Source organism: Aphelocoma coerulescens, chromosome 4 (genome assembly GCF_041296385.1).
Source record: "Aphelocoma coerulescens isolate FSJ_1873_10779 chromosome 4, UR_Acoe_1.0, whole genome shotgun sequence".
Taxonomy (NCBI): domain Eukaryota; kingdom Metazoa; phylum Chordata; class Aves; order Passeriformes; family Corvidae; genus Aphelocoma; species Aphelocoma coerulescens.
In genome coordinates, this window is record NC_091017.1 from 68,600,528 (window position 1) to 68,622,816 (window position 22,289).

General features: G+C 40.0%; 1 protein-coding gene across 7 annotated transcripts in view; it reads right to left on the reverse strand.

Moving 5' to 3' along the window:
- ABLIM2 (actin binding LIM protein family member 2) overlaps nt 1–22,289 on the reverse strand; it is a 131,276-nt gene that overhangs the window by 74,159 nt on the left and 34,828 nt on the right. For all 7 annotated transcript variants that reach the window (XM_069014522.1, XM_069014526.1, XM_069014525.1 and 4 more), the window contains exons 2-3: nt 20,429–20,572; nt 8,589–8,772 (exon numbers count right to left, since the gene is read on the reverse strand). In XM_069014522.1, coding sequence (XP_068870623.1) covers nt 8,589–8,772; nt 20,429–20,572 — 328 coding nt within the window. The remainder of the gene's footprint in view (nt 1–8,588; nt 8,773–20,428; nt 20,573–22,289) is intronic.

Sequence of the window (22,289 nt, forward strand, 5' to 3'; positions counted from 1 at the left end):
AATTGCTCTTTGACCCAACTAAATGATCTGTGTGTGATTCTGGTACAACGAGGTCCAACACCATGTTAGTACAGATCCAGGAGGCCTAAATTTCCACCTGTTTCAAAGAGGATTTGTACCATGAATTTTACTCAGCAACCTAACCAGAAGACAATACTGTCTCTAGTGTGACAGACAGGATGTGATGGAGCTGCACTCCAGTGAGCAAATCTGTCCTGTCCTGCAGCAATGCAGCAGCAGCAAGCTTCTGTGTCATATATTCAAAAAAACCCTCCAAAACCAACTTTTTAGGCCATAGCTGTTGTCTGCAACAGATTTTGATATTTTTTAAATCAGAGAGACTTCTAATACATGGAATAATAAAAGTTTTATGAACTCACAGAAGAGTTGTGATTGGAAAGGACCTCTGAAGGTCATCTGGCCCAACTCAAATTGTATTCAAATGAACATACATATATTTGAATAAAAATTAGTAAATGTGATACACTTCTATACAGATAATATAAATTCATGACTAAGTACCAAAAACTGTCTCGAAAATGGAGTGATATAATTCAAATGCTGTCCTAATTTTCTACTGCCAATGTGAAAATAAACATTTAAACATGTTTTCACTTTAACAAAATATTACAAAATCAAGTCTATTGACTTAGCACTACTAACTGACCTGGAAAGAAACGAGCCAAGGGAAGTCAGCTGTTCCAGAACTGAGACAAGAACTTGTAATCGATCTCCTATGTGTTTTCAGGAAGACATCTGATCTTGATTGACAGATACATACAGACTTCTTACAACCATTGGTAGTCTGCTCCAAATTAAAACCCCACAAAACCAGCACCCTGCTCCACTGATACCATCACACAACCACACTCACTGCCATACAACTACGCTGCCATCTTTTATTCCTATGTACAGTTGCATGCCCTGGGCAGGGCAATACCTTCAACTGCGTTTTGCCACAGTCTCCATGGGAACCAAGGCTGGGTTCAGCTCAGGACCCAGCTGGGCTCTCATGAGATGTCTCAGTAAAACAGCAGGCTTTGCACCACTAATAATCCTGGGGATGGTGATGTGCTGGAAGCTGTGAGCACTTCACTGCTCTGAACAATCTGAACAAAATGTCACTACTGAACAATCTTATATGCAATATATTAGGAGCAGTAGGGAGAGGTAAGGTTAGTTTATCTTCCTGACTCAGGGATATACCCAATAAAGATCCAGCTGAACTTCTGATGAGCACAGAAGCCCACCTCAAACAGATACACCAAGCAGCAGGTAAAGTAGAAGCAGGGACCAACCACTTCGAATTGGCTCATCTCATCATTGTCTAAGCAATTAGCCAATCTAAAAGGAAGTAAGTTAAAATTAGAAGAGAAGAATAGGATAATTGATCTCCTATGGCACAAAGACAGAACCAGGCTGATGACACCTAAAAATATGCCAAAGCTCACATGCACCACAGCATGTCACAGAGCCTCCTCAGATGGGAGGGCAGGAAGGGGGTTTCCTAGCCCATAAAAATATCGTACTTGGCTTCTTTTCTAAGAGTTCAGTAGTTAATCCATCCAATGGGAGAGGGCAACAATTTTTGATTCTTTATTGTTCTCCAAATGTGCAAGACACCTTGCTCTAAAACATCCCCAGAAAAACATTCCTTGGCGCTGTCCACCCCAAGGTACAGACAGACGTTTCCTTCCCTCACAGGTCTTCTAAACCCATAAATAGGCCTCAAAGTTTGTTTCACTGTTTTGTTCACTGGAAATTCACACCCAACACATTTGTCAGTTTTTCTGTACCAGCTGACCTCTCCCTTTCACAAGCAGCTCTGCTCAAGCATTTCAATGCCAGTATGAGTGAAGGCACAACAGAAGGTGGTAACAGTCACTTAACAAGGTTTCAGTTTCTGAGCTCTGTAAGTTGTGAGCAAGACTATATATAGAATTTTAGGCTAAGAGCAGCATATCTGCCTTCAAATACAATGATATCTCACCACCAGTCACCCACTGAACACTGCTAGGTATTGCAGAAAGCAGGACAGGATTTTAATTAGCTACTTATCCTTTAATAAATATTCAGTGAGATTTTCACATTTGGATAATCTATTTTTAAAATGAGAATTAAGAGCATTTTTAAAGCAGCTTTCTCAAATGACTTGTAGAATTTTAATACATGTATGATTCATTTCCCAACAAATTTTGTTTTATCCACTTGCCTAAAATATTTGCAAACCCAGAAAAAAATCTGGAGGTGACCAACAGAACTATATTGTAAAACATCAAATCACCATCAGCCTAATCCAGGGTAACTGTGTGCTGATACCAAAAGGTCAGGTCCTGGTCTTGTCTTTCTCTGCACCACGCCTCAATCTATGCAGCTGTGGGAAAGTCAGTCAAGCTTTCTAGGAGGGACTAAAGAAAATATTCTCTTTTTTTTCAGAGCAGATCGATGGCTATCTATTCTTTAAATTGCTGATCTAACTCTGTGGCTGAACAGTCAACTAAATTTGATATATGAAAATTAACAGAAGCCTGAGGTTGGGTTGTGGAGAGAGCAAAGCTATTCATTTCAGTAGCTGGCTGCAGTTAAACCAGGTCAGGTGTAATGTCAGACTGCAACCTAAGGACCAACAGGATCAAATTCTGCTCTAGTTTGTACCTGGAACTATCACATCCCTCAAGGTGCTCCATAGGGATGAATCTGACCCCGTGGATTAAAATGGTGATACAAAGTGGACATTGTGTGCTATCTACCATCTCCATGAATTTCAGAAAGGGCAAATGCTACATCCTGTAAGCAGGGAGGAACAACCCCATGCACCAGTACACCACAGGGGTTAATCAGATGGAAAGCATAAGAAGATGAGGGGGTCCCAGTGGACACCATGTTGGACACGAGTCAGCAGAGCGTCCCCATGGCAAAGAAGGCTATCAACATCCTGGGAGGCATTAGTGTAGCCATCAGGTCCAGGGATGTGGTCTTCCCTGATGTTCATAATTTAAGAGACTGCAGCAGGCACAATCTTGGGCTCCTCAGGACAAGATTTACTGGAGGGAGATGATGGAAGGTAGCCAGGTTCAGAGCTGCAGCACAGGACACATGGGCAGGCAGGGGCTGCAGGAGATGTACCTGCTCAGGAGAGGTCATATTGCTGTCTAAAACTGCCTGATGACACGTACATGAAATTGGAGCCACGTTCTTCTCAGAGGTAAAGAGTGAAAGGACTGGAGGTGGAAGACACAAGCCGGAACATGGGAAATGTTAACTCAGTATAAGGAAAAAAAATTACCATGAGCTTGTTGAATGCTGGAACACACTGTTCAGGGAGTCTGTGGATCTCCATCCTTAGAAATATGTTAAAGGAATTCCATCAGCTGTCTGCTCAAACTGGACTTGCTTTGAGCCAGGGGCTGGACCACAGGACCCCCACAGATCCCTTCCATCTTGCATTATCCTAGGGCTATAGGGATGCTCCATATAGAATCAGAAAACTCTAAAATCACTAAGGTTGCAAAAGACCTCCAAGATCATCAAGTCCAATCTTTGGCCAAACATCACCAGGCTCATATCATCGCATAGTGCCACGTCTACTCATTCTGTGAACACTGCCAGGGATGGTGACCCCATCACTTCCCTGGGCACCCTGTTCCAATGTTTAGCTCCCTTTTCAGCAAAGAAACTTTTCCTAATATCCAATCTGAACCTCCTTTGGTGCAGCTTAGAGACATTTCCCCTTGTCCTATCACTGGTTGCCTAGGAGAAGAAACCAACTCCCACCTCACTACAGCCTCCTTTCAGGCAGCTGTAGAAAGCAGTAAGCACCCCCTGAGCCTCCTTTGCTCCAAACAAACAAATCCAGGTTTGCTGCTCAGCTGCTCCTCACAAGACTTGTGCTCCAGACCCTTCCCCTGAAGAGCAGCAGAACTAAATTTCAAGAGCAGCACAACACCACCCCTTTATTCAGGAAGAAGCATATATTGATAAATATATTTGGTTTAGAATCAAAATACCAAGAACACTCAGGCTGATTTCAAGTGGAAACAAAACCCTTTCGAAATTCAGCAGCACTAAAGAAAGTGAGCAAATAAAAAGGTGTAGCATATTCAGAAAGTCTGACATGATTGCTGAGTTTAAGAAAAAACTGAATTTGAACTTCTAATTTTCAGTAGTACCCTACTTCTTAAGACATACATACACAAAAGATCTCAGTTCTTTCTAGAAGTAGCATACTTCTGTTACATATGTAGGACTACGCAATCTTCTGCTGAAAAAAGGAAAGGATTTCAGCTTTCTGATTTTTTATATTCAACTGCCTGGCCAAAGTGAATTACTTTCTTGAAGACTGTAAAAATACAAATGGGTTGAAAGAGGTTTTATATCTGGGTTTGGCACACAATCCCTTGAAGAATCTGTATCTGCCTCTTTCCCCCCCACATACTATTCACCTGTACATGGCACATATTCAGCTTCTGCCAAGATACTGTTTTAAAAGAAAACTTCCTGAACTCAGAAGAAGTTAGATATCTAAATTCTGTAAAGCAAATGTGAACCTGTTTCCTTATTAATCTGGGATGCATGTGCTTATCTATCCTCCAGTTAAGGGCCAAGTTGTTCTCTCTTTATCATTCACATGTCACAATTTTTTGTCAACTTTTAAGTACAAGAATACTGAAACTAAAGGGGTAACTATTACATACACTCCTCCAAATGGGTATGTAAACACCAATCCCCCCAACTTTACTAATTACAGTAACACCCATAAAAGCAAATCCCAGTTTTTTGATATCCAGTGAACACATAGCCCATCAGTAACAGAAATCATGCTCTAGGTACAACATTATACAGACCATTATATATGCTTAATGAATCTATATAACTTATTAACACACTAAGACATCTCCTGAAAATTCAATTTTCAGAGTATTATCACAGGTATGAAACCCATTTCTTTCTGAAAGACTCAATGTCCTGCCCTTTCCCACCCTACGTAAGAGCCACACTGTCCTGTCTACAACAGCCATGTAAGAAGAATGTGCAAAATTTTAATAAAACTAAGCTTCTATTGCTACAGCCAGGCTCAATTTTCTCCCTCTATTTTACTTTTACAAACACATGAAGCTTTTGAAGGTAATGTCTTTGGCAGCCTTCTGGAGAATGCAGCTCCCTCCAATTAATGAAGCTGTAGGAAGACTTTCAGCCACTTCCTGGGAATTCAGAGTAAGCATTTAATCTGCAACAGTTTTCAATCTATGTCGTTATTCTTCCACTCATTCCTAGTTTTAGGCGTTATCATCACAAAACACAACAGCAGAAAAAGGTTTCACTAGACTATGAACAGCACAGGAAGAAGAAGGGATTAAACCCTCAATCTTTACTCCAGCAGAGCAAACATGCAATTAAAAGCTGCATTTTTTTAAGAGCCACTTGGTTAACACAAGATAGAAACAATCAAATAGGATGGCACAATATCTTGTACTTTTAATAGTGTTTTTTCTCTGAATACCAATTCATTTTTTTCAGACTTTAGCCTGTGGCAGCCCTAGGCAGTAGCACCTGACTCCCAAGAGATGCCCAGAGATGAGCTGGATTTCTGACACAGCAGCTTTTCCAGAGGAGGGCAGCAGGTTACGACTGCAGCGCAGAGGGTACAAGGAATACAGCTCCCTGTGACACTGGGCCATGTGGCATCCAACAGTAGTAACATCAGGAGACAACTGGGCTTGGACTGCTGGCTTTTTCCCACTGCTCCCTCTAGCTAGATTTTCTCACTGATGCTACCATACACTTCCCACATGTTTCTATTCAAACCTTCTCTTCTCTGAAAATAAGGAAAAAAAAAAAGGACTTGCTACTGACACTGGTTTACTATTCAATGTAGAAACAGTTTAAAAGTGTTACTTCAGCAGCTACAGAAATAGGGGTTGCAGAAGTGCTCATTCTGGAGAAATGTGTCATGAGTGCAAAATGCCTTCTGCTACCAGTGTTTCCATGCTGAAGATGGTAAGAGCCTGGCTTGGTTTCCATGAGAGCAGGATCAGCCCCACTGGCAGGCAGTCACCACCTCTCAAATTCACACCATCCTGGAAGTCAGATTTCTAACACAGCACCCACATTAAAGTCTGGCTGTAAAAGGTAATGCCAAATGCAGTTGGCATCATCTGCTAACTGCTACTGACAGTGTGCTTTGGCCCAGTATTTAAGGTTTCTGCCCATCTGTAAGAAATGAGGCCACAAATGGTTCTCCTGACTCTTCCCACCATGGAACATGTCAAGGTAGATGGTTTTACACTTTTTTTTCCCCCCTCTTTTTATTATTACTGTTTCTTAAATGAACAAACAAGTTCCTTCTTTTGGCTTAAACAACACATCTTTATAGTCTCCCAACCTTACTTTTACTGAGGATATCATTCAATAACATAAATACTGATGATGTTTAGACAGGACACTCTTCCCCATAAAAAACACAGGTTATGTCTGGCTTGCAGTGACAGGGGTAATTGAGGCTGATTTAAAGCATATAAACACATGACAGGATTCTTCTGCTGCTCTGCATCACAAATCAGTGTTACAACCCCCCTGGGAGACACTAATTGAATCCTGCTAGTCAGCAAGGCATTAGCTGGCTCTGACGAAGACAATAAGAACTTGTGTGTCCTTCTAAGAAAAGCAACAGAAGCAAATCTGGATCTCTCTATTGAACAATTAGAAACAGTGAAATAGCATTTAATACAACTATTTAGTTATACAGAAGGCTAGGGAACATCACTGATTTTCTTTTTATATGACATATTATTGTATCAGGAACTTAATTTTTAAAAGCTTTATCACATCTTCACCACACATGATATTTGTAGCATGAATAATTTCACAGTGCTGCAGTTTAACTCACCTGAATTGTTAGGTACTTAAAAATAAATATTTTAGTCACAAGGAAAATTATTCCAAATTTCCAGGGAGACAAAATAAACAAAATACCACCAAGCTCTAAACTATCAGCTAAAGGACTAACTAAATACAGCAAGAGTTGGTATAAACAACAGGCTGAAACCCAGGTTAGGTACCAAGCTGATAAGTGCAGTAACAAACATTTAAAAAAAAAATCTGCTAAACTCTAGTGGTGTGACTGAGAATACAAGCACGTTTAGCAGGAAAAATGGAATCAACCAGTTTTTTGATTTCTCTTAAATAAAGAAGCACCTCACTGTACAGAAGGTACTAGTGCTAAGAATAAAGGTACCAGGAATTAGCTCTGCTCATCTCTAGAAGAGTTGTAATACTGCCAGGCTGCAGGCCAAGAGCATGTGCAGCCAGCAGTTAACTCAAGAGATCCATCTGAAATAATTTTCTCTACTATTAAAAGAAAAAAATAAGAAAAAGACTCTAGGATTTTTCCTTATCTTTACTCTTCATGTTTGTTTAAAGTATCCAAAAGGAAAAATGTCCTATGGAACAGAGCAAAACTTAGATAGATTTTAATATAATAAAGGCTTGTCCATCTCAGAGCCTTCCCCTTATCAGGGCTATTATTATTATTTGTTCAGTTGCTTTATTTAATTGAGATCCTGCCATGAGCCACAGCTGCTCTGGAATTTGAAGTCCTGCTCCTGCATCAGCACAGGAGGATATCTGAGCTCAGCAGCTCCATGGGCTGGGCAGGCTGGGCTGGCAGATGGGCACAGTGCCATGGACATGCTGGTTTGGGACTGCACAGTCACCTGCATGAGGCACCAGCACACAGAGCATCTCAACTGTGCTGCACCAGTGTCTCCGTGGGCTTTCCCTTTGAAAGTCAGGTTGCTTTTCTTGTACTCCTAAAAGCTCAAGTTTAGCCAGAGAAACTATGGCAGCATTTCCATTTGCTCCACATTGCTGTAACAGTGCATTTCCTGAAGGTTTAGTGGACTTCAAGCTTCTTCATGAAGCCTTCAATAGATTTTTTGGTGATACTTCTACACAAGAGGATTGAGATGCAGGTCAAAATGACATCAATCCTTGCATTGTTGAGTCTGGGACCCATGCAGGAAATTATCCCACTGAACTACATTGGGCTTTAGTAGGGGAAAAGCTTGTGTGCTGTGTCACTTGTCACACCCTTGTCTAACGGAGATCCTCCGTGAAATCAAATGTCTTTAATAGTCCAGGACCTTTCTGTCCTATTTGAAATGGCTATTGAAGTTTCTGAGAAGAAGCACTGTGAAAATTCTGTTTAAATCTATTAATACAATATCCAGATGGCCTATTGAGGACTCAGCCACTGACATTGGAATCCTTTGTGATTTCAGTCAACAAATGACAAAACAGCAGACACAACAGAAATAAAGCAACATTTTGGGCAAAACATCTTACAGTGAAGACAGCGGCAGTTTCTAAAGTACTTTGAAAACCTCACACATAAGATAACATAAACCAGAAAAACACATTTGGAAAAAGGGAGGCACTCAAAATTTGCAATTTCTTTTTTCTTTTTAATTCTGCAATTTTTAAAGAAGTGAATAACAGAAAACCCTGTCTCTAGGCTATAGGTGATGCCTGGCATCAGTCTTTCAAAATCTAGCTTTTAAAGGAAACACAGCTTCATGTAGAAAACCTACCTGCAGACAGCACACACAAAACAGTCTGGGTGATAGGTTTTGCCCAGTGCTGAGACCACTTCCCCCTCAATGAATTCATCACAACTGAAGCATCGTGTGCCATAGAGTCTCTGGTAGTCCAAAGTACAGATGTAGTCTCCCTGTCTCACAAAAAATCCTCCTTGAGCCAGGTCACATCCACAAGCTGCAGAAAGAGAAAAGGCACACTCAGAAGGCAGGAAATGAAAACTCATGCTCTAAGTTGAGGCTGTGATCTGAATGGTTCCTAGTGGAGTATTTAAGCACTTCAATGTATGGGCTTATGATCACAGAACAGATGTGCATCTGAAAAACACTTCTCTTCCAGTAAATTACATCAGTCATGTATTCTGTACACTAATGGCCTGGACTTATTTAATGCAAAAATGTCAACCTCAGTGCAGAAGCTGTGAGTGCAAAGTTAAAGTCTGTAGGAGTTGAGTTCAGGATTAGCACATACAACACCCAACACATTTAACAGGTTAAAATAAGTGTATAAAGGATATAAGCCTTTAAAATCTAAAGCACCAGTGTTACCAAGAAACAACTCTAACAGATTAGAAGTGTCTGATATTCCTCCTGAACACAAAATTTTAAATACTGCTCTCTCTAAACACAGGGGCTGATGCACATGGAAACTGCTGCAAGCTTTCACAAGTTAAATCAGTTTAAATCAAATGGTGTTTACCTGAGAAACATCACTCACCAAGTACGAACTGGAGGCATCTCCAGATTCATCTGCTCCTGGCAAAAGTAAGGTTTTAGTCCTACATGTCAATTTCTATTTTTTAAAATAAACCTGTAGGAAAGGGTTAAAGTTCATTAACCAAGGGCTTGTGGGACTGTTCAGGGGCTTTTCCCATTGCATCAGGGATGAAGCTAGGCTGGAATTTTGAGAACATATAAGACAGGAAGGAGAGATACAACAGTCTGGTGAAGTCATACAGAAAGAGCAGACATGTAGAAGATGACCATCATCCACATTGATCAGGATCTTTGAAAACAGACTGGATTTCATTTATAAGGAGAACTGGACTTCAAAATGGTGATTCTACTGCTGTGTTGACTGCTTCTTTACTGCAAGTCACAGCACCACACTTGTTACTACGTACTCCTGCTCCTGGGGATGTTCATGCTGGAATGTGTCCCCATCACCACGCGGTGTATACAGTCAAACGAAGCTGAACCACAGCAGCGTCACTACTCACATACAGCCCACAGAAGAAGAGTGGGAAAGTTGCTTATTAAATTTGGATTGCACGTACAAAACATTGCAGAGTTGCTCAGTGTCTTGATCCCAAAATAGCAGAAGTATACACACTTCTAAAATTCAAGACTGAGATTTACACTGAGGTACCTGAGAGTCCACAGGCACTTTGGTTTCCAAATGTAAAGGCTGCCAACTCACACCCAAGTCTGTCTGCAGTGTCAGAATAAGTCATCTTGCACCTAAGCTATGAGAAATGAGTCCAACAGAGGTGCTCAAAGCACAAAGTAACACAAGCAACACAGAAACCCCGAAAAAACATAGGATCCTGATCATTCATTCAAAATTACACCAAATCACTCTCCCTTTTTTTTACAGTCTTTGTTAACTGTAGCACAGGAGGGCTGGGCTCAAGGCCCTCTTCAAACCCTACATGGGCATTTAAGTTCTCCTCATTCTCCCTGGAGATGGCCCTGACTGCTAAGAAAATAACAATCATGCTAGAACTATATTAGTGCATGGTCAAGAACTGAAGAACTACAGGTTAATTAATCTTGCTTATAATTCAAAAGACTTCCAATTATATTGCATGTGTCATGGACAACAAGGATTAGATTAATTACATTGCAATACATTGCTCATATCCTCTGTCTCAGAGGCTTAATACATTTGCTTTTAACATTTCTCTTTCTCACCCATGCTCTCATTTTCATGAAGGACAGGCTTTTTGAAAAGACTTTCCAAAAATCTTGGATATCATGAGTTTCTTTCAGCCTATATATTTCAGCTACATACCGGTGTCACAGAAGCAGAGACCAGCTGTGGCTTTAAGATGATGCTGAGCAGCATGATGAGCTGATACTGATGCCCTAGAGCAGCTCTAAATTGCATCATACAGTGTTTGAACTTGCAGAATGGATCATAAGACAAAAAAGTTAAAAGGACATAACTGCATTTCTGAAAAGAGAAGGGAAGAATTACGTCCCTAGATACATTTCTTACGTTTTGCACAAGCAAGTCTGTATTTATTGTCTAAATGGAAGCCAGGCAGGCTCTGTCTCACTGCAGCTGAGAGCTCTGGTGCAAGGTTTGGGGTATGCAGGGTCAGCAGCAGTTCAGCCACTGGCATTTGGTGGCACTCTGTCTCACCCTGAGGGTATTTGCCTTTCTCTGTGCTGTCACTAATGTTACAACTACTCCAAAGTTGTGTACAACTCCAAAACAGTTTGCACTAATGCACTTAATCCTGGCTTCTCAGGAAACCCTGTAGTGAAACTGCTCACCCAAAGAGAGACAGAAACACAAGGTATTAGGACTTCAAAATAAAAGTGAGTTTGGCATCCTTTCACCAGGCCCCTTTCTGCATCACCACCACTTCAGCCTCCCTATGTGCAAGGAGTGGCTGAATGAACATCATTGCACCACCAGCTCTGCTCCACAGGCCATAACTTGAGTCACAAACCCTTGCCTGATCCTGCACTCTTTGAGCCATCTGATCCAATTTCACTTGTCACCCAGCTGACCAGAGAAGAACACAGGGATTCCAGTTAAACACTGGCCTGGATATCAAAATAGTCACAGTTTAAAGCTGAGAAGAGCAACTCTGAAAAGAGACCCAATGGCCCTCCTCAGGTGAGATGCTGTGCCCCTTGCCTGCTACTTACATGGACAGAGACACTGCCCATCTGAGATGATCCTGCACACCTGCAGAGACAAGAAACCAGGAAAGGAAAGCTGGAGGAAGTCTAGGGAGAATGTCTGAAGGCAGCTACCAGATCTTACTCTCCTAGGACAGGAAATCAGCATTATGTCACATCCACTCCTATCCAGCACTTGCCTTCCACAAGGAGTCTGAAGGTAGGATTATTTATAACCTAGAAACAATTTTCAAAGTTTCTGGAGTTCATCTTGGTGAAAAAAGAAAAGCACTGCAAACATAGAAATTCTATTAATGAAGAGACTAACACAGAGTAACTCATCTTCTTGTCTTGGTATTACCCTGCATACAAGGCAATGCCTTTTCCTGAGCAGTTACAATCTTTAGGAGTAATTTTTAAGTAGTGAATAAGTAAGTGTTTCTCTCTTCTTATGGTATTTAGTAGTAAGCCAGTACCTGGATGTGCTATGGGATTTGAGAGGGATGACATCCACACCACTTTTAGGGAGGGTATCTCAGGGTGGCTTCTCTTACAGCTGCATAATTCCACTCTTCAAGACAGTTTGCAGTTACCTCACACCAAAGTACTTCATATATAGATCTGGGGGCACCTCTACTGGTTTAGAAACAGACTATGTTTTTCCCTAGCATGGTGTCTGTAACAGCACCTGAAGCACTAGAATTCATGCAGTGTGTAATGGCTATGGTTTTAAACTAAAAGAGGTGCAATTTAGACAGGATATATGAAAGAAATTTTTTTAAGTGAGGCTGGTGAGGCACTGGAACAGGTTGTCCAGAGAGATGGCCCATCTCTGGAAACATTTAAAGTCAGCTTGGACAGAGCCCTGAGCAATCTGATTTAGTCAAAGATGTCACTGCTCATTCCATGGAGGTTTGGACTAGATGACCTTTAAATGTCCCTTCCATTACTCTGTGATCTTATAAAAATTATTCTATGATTTTATAAAAATAAATATCAGCAAATCAATTAATCAATGCACTTTAAGCATGTTGCTACTCCACTACTGCATGTCATCAGTATTCCATTTGCAGTGTACAAATATAAAATGCATCTATTTTCTGAGCTGGCAAATGAGCCTACTGAAACTAGATTAATTTCTTGGCTGCATGCTGGGCCTAAAAACCAGCTGTGTCCTGAGCTGCCTGGGGGATGCTACGCTCGCTGTGCTGCTGCACATTACAGCAGGCTGCAGCAGCAGCATGCACTGCTGCTCCTGTCATCCCAACAGTGCTGTTCTGCTCTCAACATGCCAGACAGTCAAGTAGTTTGCTTACATGCAACTGCACATACAAGTCTATATTTTTCCTTCCCATTTGTTGCCTGATGTAAGTTAAACACATTTTTTTCTTCCTCAGCACTGTGATTTAATGTCCAGTTCTGGTATTTTCCTCCATCCATGAGATGGATGCTGCTGGCTGACTAAGATCCCAAGAATGACACGTAGTACACTGCTGATATAACTCTCTTTTGACAGCTAAATTGTACATCTTCATACACCACTGACATATGAAGTCTGGGATCCCATTCTCCAAAAGCCCATGATTATATGTGGAACATTTCTCCTGGCCACTATGCCTGTGAGAAGGAATCACAACCACCTGGCAAACTTCCACCACTACAGCTTTGACTTAAGTTCAAACTGAACTGCAATCAATCTGAAGCAGTCTAAACCCACTTTCAGCAGATGCCTGTGACTGTGATACTCCTTCTTGCATGGTCTGGTGTGGTAAGTCCAGATAAGCTTTCCACAAAGCTTTTGGGGAAGTCTTTCCCAGCTCCAAGTTTGCTGGCCATACAATATTGGCATGGGAATATCATCTCTTAGTTAATTCACACCTGAAACTTCGGTCTATAAGTGAGCAGCAGTAAGACAAGAAGGAACCTTGCAATGGGGTATATAAACCATATAATCCAATCACTCTTCCTATGCATGAGTGATCCTATCTGCTGTCTTTCCAAAGACATCTGTGAACTCAAGAATACTCAAATCTGTCAGTCATTGGCAGTGTATCAGCAGTATTATCTGAAATACCAGCTACAATCTCAAGGACTTGAATGACACCTCATTTTCTTACTACCCAGGGCAAAAAAAAACAGCATGCAGCCCCAGAAAAGTCTTGGACACACGAGCTGGCCTCTTCTCCAGCTTCCAACCAAGAAATGCAGGAAGGCAGACAGGTCTGATGGAAGAAAACCAGAACCTTTCAGGAGTAGAAAAGATACCAAAAACTTAGGGGATATATCATATCCTGCAACACTTCACCATGCATATAGGACTGATAAAGCTATAAAGGATACAGAGTACAATGCACTACACAAGCTCCGAGGCTACACTGGCCATGATGCCCATAATTTAATTTGTGGAGGAAACACTTCAGTGCAGGAAAAGCCTTTGAGATTCAGAATGCTCTTATGAGATCAACAAAACATTAGAGCATGCCAATTAAAATGAAGGAGAGTTTGGGAAATTTCCTGTGCACTATGTATCTTGACTCCTATAATAAATGGGAACTACACATCAAGTAATTTTTCCTTAGGAAGTATATTTCCATTTTTCTTCTGGAAAGCATAGTTTCCCAATAGCTTAGAGACAGTGTTGCTGCCCTATAAAAGCTCTCCCATAGTCTTAGAGGTGAGCAAGATCCTCACAGCATTAGGTATGCAGTTGTTTCAAAGTACCAAAATAATCCCCAGGAAAACTGGAACAGTTGTCTCATTTATACTGATTTCTTGTTTTAAGGACTCAATCTGGTTACCTAAAATTTACAAGTATGCTAAAGAAATTCAAGAAACAGTAATGTGCTTAAACCCATTTTCAACCTAATAGCATCTTAAGTGTTTATGGTAAAATATTGCTGTCATTTGCCAGACTAATTAAAACAGGTTTTTAAAAACAATAAAATACAATAAAATAAAATCTACAACCCAAAAAAACCCAACACACAAAGCAACAACACCAAATATTTTCCAATTTTTTTTAACAGTGCTTTGGGTGCCAGTTCCAGGTTTGCAAATTAAGTTCCTGCTCTATTCACAGATACAGCAGATGGTCTGGTGTTAATGAGTTTCAGGAAGTGGGAGGTGGAATAACACCACTGTGGCAGTGATGAATTTTATGCAACAACTCTCTCTGGGTCTCCATGCAGGCATCACATCACCTTAGTGCACTGAAATGCCCTGTAGCTACTCCAGAGTGCTGCTGTATCCCTGTTGTGTCCTCAAGGGAAAGAGCATCACATAGACTGGAAGGCCCCTGCATAAAGGCATCCCTGCACTTTTTTTTTCAGGGTGAAAAATCTTACCCCAAGAAGAGAACTTGAGTAATTAAAAAGACTTACAGGCTTTTTAAAATAACAATAATTCTGTGACATTATCTAATGCGGGCTGAAACTATGTATGCTCAAAATTTCTTTATATGAATAGTATCCTTACTGCCTGCAAAGCTTATATAGATTTGAAAATCCTATCATCTAATGAGCACTTAGCTTTCTACTATAACTTCTCATCCTATGGATTAGAAGGATGCAAATAAGGAGAAAATAAGTTGGAAAACAGAAATAACAGAGGTTTGGCTTCCTGTGGTGAATAGTTAGCTATCTTTCAATGAACCTAATTAAGATATTCCTTTACCAGTACTCGTAACCATGATTCCTGTCCATTTCACCATGCTTTATTAATATTATATATTCATTAAATTCTTGAAAGATAGTCTTAAAAAAAGATTCATCAGACTTTAGTTGAAATACATGCCATGAAATAAAAGGTTTTGCTAGAGTGCTGATGTGATGGGTATACGGCCAGGACATGAGGGGCTGCAGAAAGTTCTTAATGAATGCAAAGACAGGTTGCAACAAGAACATGATTAAAACAAAGAGAAAATTATCCATTACTTTGTGATAGTGCAAGATCACTAACTGACCAAAATTTAATTATTGAGTTGTTTTTAGAAATTTAGTGATTAAAAATTTTAAAGTTCAGGTTTTAAAACTACAACATAGAACCATTTGCTGCTACATTAAATTACTTTTGCACAGGCAAAAGTGATCGTTATTATCATCATCATAATTTCAGTAAAATAAAAATAATAAGTTAACATGACATTGGTAAGGCAGCCCTAAACCTACCACACTCTGCAAGCCTGACTTGGTGAGCATTACATTGGAAGCAGTTTTTCCTGTTATACTGAGCTAATATGATCTGGGATTGCAAACTCCTGGAGGACTCAGGAAGTGCTGGACACATTGCTGGGAGTGCCTGATGAATAAGAGCCCCTGCACTAATCTCCAGTGCCCATGACACCACAAATATCAGGAACTGCTACTGCCTGGCAAAAATCTGGGACTGGGAACTCTTACAAATGGGCTTCCCGCAAATGACTCCCATTTTGAAATGTGAAACCCTGTAGCTATGTTCAGATGCGAGTCCCTCAGATTACTCAGTGCAGCTTTGAACATATTTATATCCTAGCAGATGCATTTGATCTAACAAACAAATTAACTCCTACCGCCAAGTTATTCCATGTTTTTAAAATTTTCACTGAATATTCTGTCTCAGCCCTTCTCATTAATAGGACTTCCCAATAAATGATATAACTCTGGGTTCTGTTGCATTTTCTACTGAGAAAATGGTATAGAAGGGATCTATCCAGACCTGGGCTTTTTCACAATTCCCAGGACACTGCAGTGCCACAGAAACACTAATCCCCAGAACCACATACCCTATTCTAAACTGAAGATGTGATAAATTCTAACAGATTAATTTAAAAAAACCAATGAAAATTAATGGGGGAAAAAGTACACTTGCAACTGCTAGCTGTGTTAGCGTGGAAGACTGTGTGTACTGCACCCATAGCAAGAAGCAATCAGGAGAATTTTGATTGGGGGTAAAACAAAATACACATGAGATAGATACAATGATGCAGGTATAGCACAAAGGTCATGTTTTTACCTCTATGCTTCAGACTGGAAGTTTACTTCCTTTCATCAAGACAAACCAGGAAAGGACACAGATGTGAGTGACAGTTCTTCTCACATATGTACAAAGAACACTCTTCAGCAGGATGGTATGGATTCTCCCATTTAAATTGGTTGCTGCCACTTTGGAAATCCCAGGATACTATCACAGCACAGAAAATGAAATACTTGACAATCACTCCTAAAACAAGGTAGTTTCTAGCCTTATTAAAGATCTGAGAGGCTACCCAAGATAATATAATCACAGCACCTACACCTCTCCTATCTACAATTCTAGGTTAATGTGTCTCTTTACTGGGTCTACTAGATCACACTGCTGTAAAGAAGCTCCAAGTTAGTATTTGTCTAATACCATCCACTCCATTAAATGCCATCCTGACATGACAGACACCCTCTGAATAGTTTATAGTCACCACATTTTTTTAATTTGACAGTCTGAGTCATTAATATTTTATCACTTTAGTAATTTTCCTTGGTGCTTTTATTACAGCGGTAACAAATAAAAAAAGAATTAGCAAACATGGGAACCAAAGCCCTTGAAGTCTAATGAAACCTAATGAAACTTTGCTTTACTATGTCAAAGGCAAGTCCTTCATTGTAACAGTACTTGTATAAAACCTGATTAAAATGGGATATACTTTAAACTAAAAATTAAATAAAAATTTGAAGTGAGACTAGATGGCATGTTCCCTACAGCATTTTATTAGCAGATTAGAGGTGCATCTAAACAAGAAATAACATATACAACCAGACATGATTATAAACATTATATATAATGCCTATTTACCTCCCTAGGTCCTATTAAACTTTGACACTGAGCAAAACTAGCAGATGCTCCCAGTACTGCTATTATATTTTTTAATCTGGATGTATCTCTTAGTCTTGAATAACAAAAGAGTTGCTTACCTTTTAAAAACTTTCAATTGTTTAGAATCATTATCTGGGGAATGTAAGAAGAACTGCATGGGAATGAAAGAAGAACTGCATGGGAATTAGTAACTTTATACTAACCTTCCCTGGTTATGTAATTTAATTTTAATACAAAAGGCATCTATACAGTTGCTGTTACCGTTCTGAAACTCACAGTCCCCCATAAGGTTGTCCCAGTGTCCAAGGCTGGATGGGGCTTTGAGCAACCTGGTCTAGTTGAAGGTGTCCTTCCTCATGGCAGAGGGGTTGGAATGAGATGATCTTTAAGGTTCTTTCCAACCCAAACCATTCTATGAATAATCAGACAGCAGTATGGCAATACACAAAACTACCTTTCTACCCTTAAAAAAAAAAAAAAAAAAAAAAAGGGAACAATTCAATGTATTTGACCCCCTGAAACCTCATAATTTATCCAACACTATCAAAGAAACAGCTTCACATTTCACACATATTCAAAAAGGTATGTCTTCTTCCAGTGCAATATCATTTGTCACTGATGAGATCATTCAAACAGACCCCAAATACCTCTAGACACCATGCAAGGCACAGTCATTTGTCATTCTTATTCATGGGCTCTTTCTCAGTTTGCATTCTCCATCACTATACAGCTGTAACTTCTATGAGAGGGACCAAAATTTCCTGCAGCTTTATAAATATTAAATATTTTCTGATGCAGGCTACAAGATGATTTACTACAGAGGCAGTCAACCAAGCAGGCAGGCATCTTAGCAGGGCAATGCAGCCAGCACGTACATGGGATTATCTGTCCTGGACAGTCCTGCAGCTGCACTGGGTGCTGGACACACAGCCTCTTTCCACATGCTGTCTTTGGTGGATGAGGTGAGACAGGACATACTGCATTGCTGAGTAGCATCAAAATAAATGCGCCAGAGGAATCAACTCTGAGATAAATACCTTCCCAGAATCATCACCCTGCCCGTGCACAGCACAAAACTCTCCTCCCAGGCTGAAAGCAGGTTAACTGGTCAGAACTGAACACCATTTTTTTTGCTAAATCCTAACACATGGACTGTATTCTTTCATCCATTAATTTAAAAACTAAGTCACATTTGCCTAACCTGATTTTTTTCCTTTTATGCTAGCTTGTGAAATGTACATTCAGTGCACTGTTCTGTTCCAAAGCTCTTCTCATGTAACAACGTGGCAAATCCATATTACAAAGCAACTTATGCTTCTTAAGTAACAAATAAAACCCAGAAATGAAACAAAAACAGATACCAGAAGAATGCCAGAAAATTGATGGAAACCCCTGAAAGGTGATAAAAGAAATTACAGCATTTAAATAATGAGGGAAAACCCTCAAACCAACCATGTGTGCAAACTTAGCACTTAGAAAAATGGTTAGTAAGGAGGAGTCTAAGTCCTCCAAGAGCCCTGACACCAAGCAGCCGTTTAACCACACATCTCTGACACTTTCTCCTGTGCCAGCTGAGAGACTGACAGGTGGCTGACAGATGCTACCCTGCTACCTTGTTAACATTGTGATTTTTTCTCTCATTTTATCCAAGATCTGCCTGAAGGGAACAAACTCCTTCTTATCTCTTACAGACAGGTAGGGGCAATGCAGCTTCTACAGTACATTCATCATTTTCCTCTGCATGGGGGTGGGAAAAAAACCCTCTGCACTGCCTAAATTTGGGACCAGTGGATCGATTCAGTAACCACATGCTGCATTTGCTGGTGACCTGGCATCATCTAAATGGAGATGGCCTATGAAATGAAAAATTTGATGCACAATTCTGTCCTGTTCCCTCTGAAGGATTTGTCTTTTCTCATGGCAAATCTGTAAAACAGAAAGGGGGCTTGGATTCCATGAAGATAAGAATACAGAGTAAATACCAGAATGTTCCTGAGGCTCCATGCAGACAAGACTCCTGAATAACAAATCAGCTGCTCTTTTCCTGAGTTAGGTCTGAAAAACTGATTTGATAATGAAATTTCCCATAAGAACACATGGTTTAAAGAGCTTAAAAGATGCATTTATGGGACACGTTCTGCTTTAAATACCAACCTCTTCTGAATAGATGACCAAAATATTTTTGCTGTTTAGGAAAGTGCACTATGCTTATTTTGCTTGCTGTGCAATTTTGCAAAGAACACAATTATTGAGCTGAACATTTAGTCCTGCCTGTCTAACTCATTAAAGATTGCCTCAGTTACTTAATAGTATGCACTTAATCCCATGGGATTTTTAAAAATATCGCTATAGCTAACAGATAGTGACAGCCTTCTTCCTAGTATTTCCTCTAAATAGGAATGGAAATAGTTACAGTGACACATCTGGAACCAAAGACATGCTCACGTTTCTAGACTGAGCTACAAGGATTAATAAATGTCATTTGAAGTACTGGTTAATAATGGAGTAAGCAGATTGTTCAGTAAACATGAGCTAACATTTATGTACTTGGACACTCAAAACAAATTAGATCGTTGCAACTTTCACATTAAGTTTTCAAATACGCAAATACTTACAGAAGGGGTGTTGTATCAGTTAATTCCCTTTTCCTGTGACCATCCTTCTGCTATTCATGTGACAATATTAGATCACCAGGCACCAACCTGGAGCAAACCAAGTCGCTCCCCCCAGACAATGGAAAAGCACAGAGGGTCACATTGGAATTCAAAGATCAGAGTCCAACACCAGAGAACCTGAACAGATGTGGCCATGACCCACCCTATGCATTCATTAGAGAGTGGGAAAAGAGATAACCTCTGAGTTTCTTTGAAAATGTTAATTCTCTCCTAGCCCTGCATTGTTCTCCGAAACTGACATCCCAACTCTATAGTAAACTCCAACATGGATATAAACAGCTTTACATCCCTTGAAAACATACTCCAGTTTTGGGACTTAGGCTGTTTAAAATCTTACAGCAAGCAGTCAGAGAGTTCACAGTAAATCCTTTCAGGCATGTATTGGATTGTAAAATATGCTTGTGATGTTTCCAGGGTCATTAAGTCACACACACCATTGCTAATGCCCTACTCATAGAAGCAGCAGTCACAAACACTTACCTTTGCAAACAAAGCATTTAATATGGAAATATTTGCTCTGAACTCTCAAAACTTCTCCTTTGCATGGTTTTCCACAGGTATTGCAGAGAATTGCAGTACTTGATGGCTTCTCCAGCTGGCTATGTACAGCCTGTGATTGTGAAACTGCAAGGGAAAACAAAAGGTAGAGCATTTTAAAGGCCATCAGATGCATCTTCTGTAAGACCTACAAGTAATGACAATTAACACCTGGGACAAGTCAAGCAGATAAAAGTTTTAACTTCTGGGATTGGCCAGCACAGTAGAAAAGATCTGCCAAAAGGAGCTGAGCCCAGCCAACCCTGTCATTTCATAACTTTGAAAGCTTTTGACTGAACACACTTCAAACATAAATCAGAACTCCTTACAGAAGAAAGAATCCATATGATCAAGTCTTGAGAGCCTCCACCTGAATTTCAAGAAATGCTTTGTCATATTTTTTCTTCAAGAAATCAAAGACTATAGATAAAAGCTAAAGACTATAGATAAAATCTATTGGTTTTATTCAAAATATCTTTAATGGCACTTGGTAACCCTTACATCATGAGCTACTGATCTTTAAAGTTCATGGTAAATGCCTTTTTTACTGATTTTAAAGCAGAAATATAGTTCTGTAGACGTTTTAAGTACTTCTGAAACATTGACATCCCTATAAATACCACATATATCTGATCATAAAACAAAGTTTTCTGTCATTTTGTAAGGAAATCAGGTTTTCAAGAGGTTGGGTTAATCTAGGTTAGTGAAAATTAAGTGAGTTAAAAATTTGCTGCCATCTTGTGATGTAAATTGGAATTGCATTTATTGTGCTGTTGGAAACGAGAAGTTGGCATCTCAATGTATTGTGTGGAACAGGTGAGAGATGACCTTGTTCTTGCAATCCTGCTGCAGCACTTGCATCAATTTTTTATCACAGTGTACTTAGGAGTCAAGAGAGGAAACATCAAGACAATTAATTATAAAAGAGCTGAACTGTAAGTCAACAGATTAGGCTTTTTCCCTGGGTGAAGAACTAATAAAAGGAAAGCATATAAAGCATTTTAAGTAAATGACATTTTTCTTCTGTAATGTGGCATGCTTACTCCAAGGCTGGATTGCTTATCTCAAAGTGATTGAGTTTGTTTAAATTCTAGCTACAAAATAAACTTACCAACCAACCAACCAACCAACCAGTCAAGATGGAGCAACCTCCCATAAGCCAGTAGGTTTAAGAGAAAAAGGCCTTTCCACATCCACTGAGTTGAAGGAGTCAGTATTTCAGTGGCACGCTAAGCTTCCCCTCCCACACAGTCTTCCAGGAGACTTGCTGCAAGTTTTACCCAAAACAGCACTTTCTAGTCCTGTAACTAAAGTGGTTTGGGGTTTTCTTTACCCAGAAGATACATGGGACTGAGCTCCTCATGGCATTATTCACCATCCATTAGCACTTTGCCTTGTCTGCTAAAATTACATGCTCTGTGATGGTCAAAAAAGTCCTGCTCAAGGCAATGTGAACTTTGGAGCAGTTACTGAAGGCCTGGTTATAATTAAGGACATCTCCAATAAAAACAACACGAGCACAACAGGCAACTGGAAGTTTATAGAAAGGCAGATGCCCAAACTTACACAGAGCAAACAGTACACATTGTTCAGGCTACTATGAGGGTCTGATTTATTCCTCAAATAAAAACAGAAGAAACTCTGAACTTTGCAATACTTTACTTTTGACACAAGAATCTCTCTGTACTGTAACCTGCCCAAAACAAACTACCCACCCTGCTAAAGAATCAAGCCTGTAAGAAACCAAAACAAAGTATTTTCCCGAGTTAGTTACTAGAATAGCTGCTAAAAGTTTGCAACTATA